This window comes from Simochromis diagramma, unplaced genomic scaffold (genome assembly GCF_900408965.1).
Source record: "Simochromis diagramma unplaced genomic scaffold, fSimDia1.1 OVJJ01000321.1, whole genome shotgun sequence".
In the NCBI taxonomy this organism is placed as follows: domain Eukaryota; kingdom Metazoa; phylum Chordata; class Actinopteri; order Cichliformes; family Cichlidae; genus Simochromis; species Simochromis diagramma.
Genome location: NW_024386772.1, coordinates 12,604,947 through 12,610,946, shown reverse-complemented (window position 1 = coordinate 12,610,946; position 6,000 = coordinate 12,604,947). Strand labels below are relative to the sequence as shown.

Sequence of the window (6,000 nt, the reverse complement as noted above, 5' to 3'; positions counted from 1 at the left end):
CAACCCCCTGAGCCATGGTCGCCCATATAAATATATGAGGTGGACCCTAGAGACAAAACACGTACAAACTCCAAAAAGCACATACAAACTCCAAAACACATTTCTAGCATGAACTGAACTTCCAAAACAGAGCTACCTAGATCACTTAAATTACACAATTGAAAGCATGAAAGCATATGTGCATTGTTATTTATACATAGGCATTCATATATAGTCAAATAATAATAATAATAAAAAAAAGTTCATTTACCTGTTATTACCACACACCAAATCCGGTCGTTGGTACTTGCTGGCTTGTGTAGCCACTAGGTAACAAAAGTTCAACACTGCCCCTAGCATCCTGGAGCACTTCTGTTGTCTTTTGTTTGTGTTTTGAGTTTTTAAGTGCTTCTGAGTTTTTACGTGTTCTGGAGTTTGTACGTGTTTTTACGTGTTTTGGAGTTTGTACGTGTTTTTACGTGTTTTGGAGTTTGTACGTGCTTCAAGGTTCGTACGTGATTTGAAGTTTGTATGTGCTTTGTCTGTAGGGGCCACCGTAAATATACTTTTATTTATTAACTCCACATAAAATGTAATAAATAAATCATATAATACAAAAATCAACTATTCACATTTCAACTTTTATCTATTTAAATTTTCAGCTTTTTCCTTTTACAAATTTAAAGTGAAACAACACAAAACACTGCAAACCACAACACAATTAAATATAAATTATAATATTAAAACAAAAAGAACATGCATATTCTCTGTCATATGGACCTGCATGAATAAACTTTCTGAATCCTTTATCATCCGCAACTGAAAATAGTTGTGGATGATTACTATACCTTTCTAATGTGATGTTGTTGTCCCTGGCTCTTTCTCTCTCTCTCCCTCCTGCTCTGTTCCTGTGCTACTGAGTGTAACTACCGCCCCTCCCCCCTCTTCCCAGCGTAAAGCACGCATGCTGAGTGAAGCGGAAAAAAGTGCGAGAGAGGGTGAGAGAAAGAAAAAAAACAAACAAAACTGGCTGACGATAAGAAGCCGGCTCGCATCGTTCACGTCAAAGAACTGGCTCTAAGAGCCATTTCGTTCGCGACCGACCCATGACTATTGGTCTAATCGAGGGGTGGGCAATCTCAGTCCACGAGGGCCGGTGTCCCTGCAGGTTTTAGATCTCACATTGGGTCAACACACCTGAATCACATGATTAGTTCGTTACCAGGCCTCTGGAAAACTTCAGGACATGTTGAGGAGCTAATTTAGCCATTTAAATCAGCTGTGTTGGTTCGAGGACACATCTAAAACCTGCAGGGACACCGGCCCCCGTGGACTGAGATTGCCCACCCCTGGTCTAATCTGTAGCGTCACCTGCATAAGTGTGGGGCAAAATTGGCAGAACAGTGATTTCTTGTTCTGACATCCTGACTTGCTGTGTTTGTTTCTAAAAAGCAGAAGAGGAAGCTTCTAGGATCATGCTTGAAGAGCTTTTTAAGTCCTTCACTTCCGTTTTCCTTTTGGGGGTCATCATTGGCCTGTTGATCATTCAGATTCTTTTATCCAGCTTCAGCTCTAAAGAAAGGAGAGAGCCTCCAGGACCCAGACCTTTTCTTCTGCTCGGTAACCTGCTGCAGGTCGATCTCAAGAGGCTCGACAATTCTCTTTTTGATGTGAGAAACTTTTTAAAAAAAAAATCTTAGACAATACAGTTTTGTCATTGTTGTTTCGATTATGAATCTCACCTATGTGCACATGATTTCTGTTCAGCTTTCTAAAACATATGGACCAGTGTTTACAGTCTACTTTGGACTAAAGAAGGTCATAGTCATAGCAGGTTACAGGGCAGTCAAAGAGGCTCTAGTAAACCATGCTGAAGAGTTTGGAAACAGAGAAGTCACGCCCGTCTTCTATGACTTTAACAAAGGACATGGTAAGAAAATCCTCTTTGAGTTAGTGACTTTATTTATTTTCTCATTTTCTTCTTGTTAAAAAGTCAGTTTTATCTGCTTCCAGGAATACTATTTTCCAATGGTGACTCGTGGAAGGAAATGAGGCGCTTTGCTTTAAGTACCCTGAAAGATTTTGGAATGGGCAAGAGGATTAGTGAGGGAAAAATCATTGAGGAATGTCACTATCTGATCCAAGAATTTAAACAGCATCAAGGTAACATGAGCTCTACTGAACAATTTGACAACTTCAAACACAATCACATTGGTTAAACAAGTGACTCAATAAACAAAATACTTAGTAACCTTAGCAGAGAGGAATATAAATATACCCACGGCCATTTCATTAGGTACACTATGCTCGTACTGGGTTAGAGACGATTTTGGGCTCAGAAGTGGTTTAACTCATCATGGCACAGATTCAACAAGGTGCTGGAAACATTTCACAGATTTTGGTCATTAACGGGACGGCATCACTGTTGTAGATTTGCCAGCTTCATATTGTGGATTTAAATCCCACATCCCATCACATCCCATCACATCCCAAAGGCACTCTATTGGACTTTGATCTGTTGACTGTGAAGAGCATTTGAGTACAGGGAACTGTACTCAAACTGTCTGTGCAATCTGTAGCCTTACTTTCCTGTTCTTATCTGACAGGAGTGACACCTTGTGTGCCCATCTCTCGCTGTTAGCCCATCTGCTTCAATGTTCAACATGTTGTGCATTCAGAGATGCTCTTCTGCATACCTTGTTTGCAACACGTGGCTTTGTGAGTTACCATTGCCCACCTCTTAGCAGTTTGAGAACTGTTGTTTGCTGGATATTTTCTCTTTTTTGACAATTTTTTTGTAAACCCTTGAGTAGGTTTTGCTGGAAAATCAGAGTAAAAACGTCATCCTTCATCCTCATTCTGATGCTCATTTTGAACCTCAGCAGGTCTTCTTGACCATGTCTACATGCTTAAATGACAGTGAGATTGTTGTGTTGACAAGCAGTTGAACAGGTGTGCCCAATAAAATGGTCAGTGAGAGGATATTAACATTATTTTGTTCAACTAACAATACATTTACATTTTTGGGTTATGATGTCTAACACTTCACAATAATCCTACTTTAGTTGAAAAAAAAAAAAAGCAACCTTAACACTGAGTCAGAACAGCCAGTATGACATTAATGCTACATTATCTCAAAGTGAGCCTAAACTGAGGTATTTATAATGTGTGGCAGTTCATTATATATATTATATCTAATTATTTCTAACTATTTTTTATTACAGGGAAAGCGTTCAACAATAGGCAGACACTAGTTTATGCTGCTTCAAACATTATATCAGCTATAATGTTTGGAAAGAGGTTTGAATACAAAGATCCTGTCTTCCAAGCTATGGTGGAAAGAGACAATGAGTCCATCCGTCTGACAGGCTCAGCTTCCCTTCTGGTACTTATATAATTTAATGCTGACATGGAAAATCAGTACAGATATACATTTCTTCTGAAATTAGAAATTGTAAGATTTTCCTTATTTGTCTAATGAATTCCTTTAAATGTTAACAAGACAAACATGTTCAATTAATAGCACAACAATGTGTAGAAAAGCATCATTACACCTCTTCAAACATAACGAAAAAGGCAAATATTCAAAGATTATCAGCATCAGGATGAATATGTCAAAATTTGAAACCCATGTTCAAACAATAATAAGTAAATGAGGCTCAAATGGGGCTCATGATTTTCATGGTTATGTTTTCTGGCTATAATTTATTTGTATTGGTCACTCTAACAGATATACAACATAGTTCCGTGGCTGGGTCCATTTCTTAAAGACTGGAGGGATTTGATGAAAAACGTTGAAGACAACAAGGTGGAGATGAAAAGGATCATAGGAAACCTTAAAGAGACTTTCAACCCTGAGATGTGCAGATGCTTTGTTGATGCGTTTCTGATTCATAGGCAAAAACTGGAGGTGAGGTATCAGCGGTCACTCCAGTCCTATACTGTTAATGTTGTTCATTAACGGCATTTACTCTTCTCCATATGTCGTGCTAGAAGTCTGAAATCAAGGATTCACACTATCATGACGATAACCTGCTCTACAGTGTGATGAATCTGTTTGCAGCTGGAACCGATACACCAGGAAATACACTTCAGTGGTGTCTGCTGTACATGGCCAAGTACCCTCATATCCAAGGTGCAGAAATTCCTCGCCAGGCTTGTTTCAATTTACATGAACTTAAATTTTTTTTACATGTTGTCAAATTTGATTTATATTTCATTTACATGCAGACCAGGTTCTGGAAGAGCTGAACAGGGTGGTTGGAAGTCAACAAGTTTGTGTCGAGGACAGAAAGAACCTGCCGTACACTGACGCTGTTATCCATGAGTCACAAAGACTCGGCAACCTTGTTCCCATGGCTATTCCTCACAGAACCAGCAGAGATGTTTCCCTTCATGGCTATTTTATCAAAGAGGTTTGCTGCTAACATTTATTCCAATGAACACAAATTCGTTTTTCTTTCTTTGTTATATATTAACTTACATTTTGAACATTATGCTTTACTTCTGCTACAGGGAACTACTGTATTTCCCCTTCTCACTTCAGTCCTATACGATGAGAGTGAATGGGAGAACCCATTTACTTTTAACCCTTCTCATTTCCTTGATCAGGAGGGTAAATTTGTCAGGAGAGATGCCTTCATGCCATTTTCTGCAGGTGCCATTAAAAAAAAAACCCAAATAAACAAATATGTTACGCTTGCATATACCTAGGACCATTTTCACCTCTGTCCTTGCAGGGCACAGGGTGTGTCTCGGAGAAAGTCTGGCCATAATGGAGATCTTCCTGTTCTTCACGTCTCTCCTTCAGCACTTTCGATTCACGCCCCCTCCTGGAGTTTCAGAGGATGAAATGGACCTGACACCAGTTGTGGGCTTCACACTCTCTCCTTCACCTCAGAAGCTGTGTGCTGTCAGACGCCAATGAAAAAGAACCAGACATTTTTGATAACTGTGTGTTTTTCTTATGAATTGGCATTAGTCTATAGAGTGAAGTACCCGTAAATCTAATGCACAGTGATGGTATTCTATGCACTGACATCTACTTTAGTCTACATATCCTCCTTGATTAATCTTTTCTAAATTAAGACCAATAAAAAGACTACTGCTTTCAAAACAGCAGTCTTTTTATTGGTCTCAATATATCTGCGCTTATGTTTGTATTGTAAATAAAGTAAATCCATGCTAACACATACACAGTTTCTGTGTTTAACTACTGAATGACACATATTTTTTTCAGAAACAGGTTATGCAGAAATGTTGACATGGCAATATTGCTGAAAGATTGCACCAAGCCTCTGATTTAGGCCAAAGGTTACTACACAGTTACAGAATAGCAGCCTATTATTGCTAAAATCAGCACATTTCAGCTGGGGCCCTACCTGTGTCTGCAGAAGTTCCCCTGCCACTGTTTACTTAAATTACAGAGCCCTGACCATGTTTTTCTCATGACTTTAACTCCAATCCAACAAGCAGAAATGAAGACCACACTAATTCAGAGTTCAGACATTTAAACTGTATCAGTCCTTGTTACAGCGTTCGCTTACTTAATAACATAATAACATGTAAGCCACAGACTAAAGTCTCTTTTACTAATTCCATTAGAAATTGGACTTTAAAAGACAAAATCACCTTTGGCAACCAATAATAATGCCCACTGATTTTGCCCTTTCTCCTGCACAGTGACATAATAGATATAAGCCTGGTGCTCAACAAAGTAGTAGTTTAGAATCAACAGACATGTGATGAGGAATATGTTTCTGTGACACCACGTGCACACACATGTCGTGATTCTCGGTAGGGAAAGAGACGACACCTTGTAGAGCAAACAACTTCGACCTTTATTTTTCTCACTTCCGGTACCCAACACACTTCAGCATAAAACCGGATATACTCAAACAGATAACACCACATCCTCCTTTCGCAGAAAACACCAACTTATTGAAACATTTACTGCATATGGGAAACTGACTTTCGTTACTTCTTAGAACCTATTGTAGAAACATAGCTACTCTATATTTA

The 6,000-nt window shown here is 38.9% G+C and overlaps 1 protein-coding gene across 2 annotated transcripts; it reads left to right on the top strand.

Annotated features, from left to right (window-relative positions):
* The first annotated feature begins 1,246 nt into the window (after positions 1 to 1,246).
* Positions 1,247 to 5,169, top strand: LOC120745080 (cytochrome P450 2K1-like). Of its 2 annotated transcripts, XM_040049725.1 has the most exons (9): positions 1,248 to 1,649; positions 1,747 to 1,909; positions 1,993 to 2,142; positions 3,204 to 3,364; positions 3,710 to 3,889; positions 3,973 to 4,114; positions 4,210 to 4,394; positions 4,495 to 4,636; positions 4,719 to 5,169. In XM_040049725.1, the coding sequence occupies exons 1-9, from the start codon at positions 1,455 to 1,457 to the stop codon at positions 4,904 to 4,906; spliced, it is 1,506 nt and encodes a 501-aa protein (XP_039905659.1). In that variant the 5' UTR covers positions 1,248 to 1,454; the 3' UTR covers positions 4,907 to 5,169. The 2 variants fall into 2 exon arrangements, with proteins under 2 accessions (XP_039905669.1, XP_039905659.1); XM_040049735.1 differs by lacking the exon at positions 4,495 to 4,636 and having other exon boundaries at positions 1,247 to 1,649; positions 4,719 to 4,863.
* The last annotated feature ends 831 nt before the right edge of the window (positions 5,170 to 6,000 follow it).

Bases quoted from the DNA above. Each gene is read 5' to 3' on its own strand.
- LOC120745080 (XM_040049725.1), top strand. From the start codon at position 1,455: ATGCTTGAAGAGCTTTTTAAGTCCTTCACTTCCGTTTTCCTTTTGGGG. The intron at 2,143-3,203 runs GTAACATGAGCT...TTTTTATTACAG, and splicing joins AGAATTTAAACAGCATCAAG to GGAAAGCGTTCAACAATAGG. The intron at 4,115-4,209 runs GTGCAGAAATTC...ATTTACATGCAG, and splicing joins CAAGTACCCTCATATCCAAG to ACCAGGTTCTGGAAGAGCTG.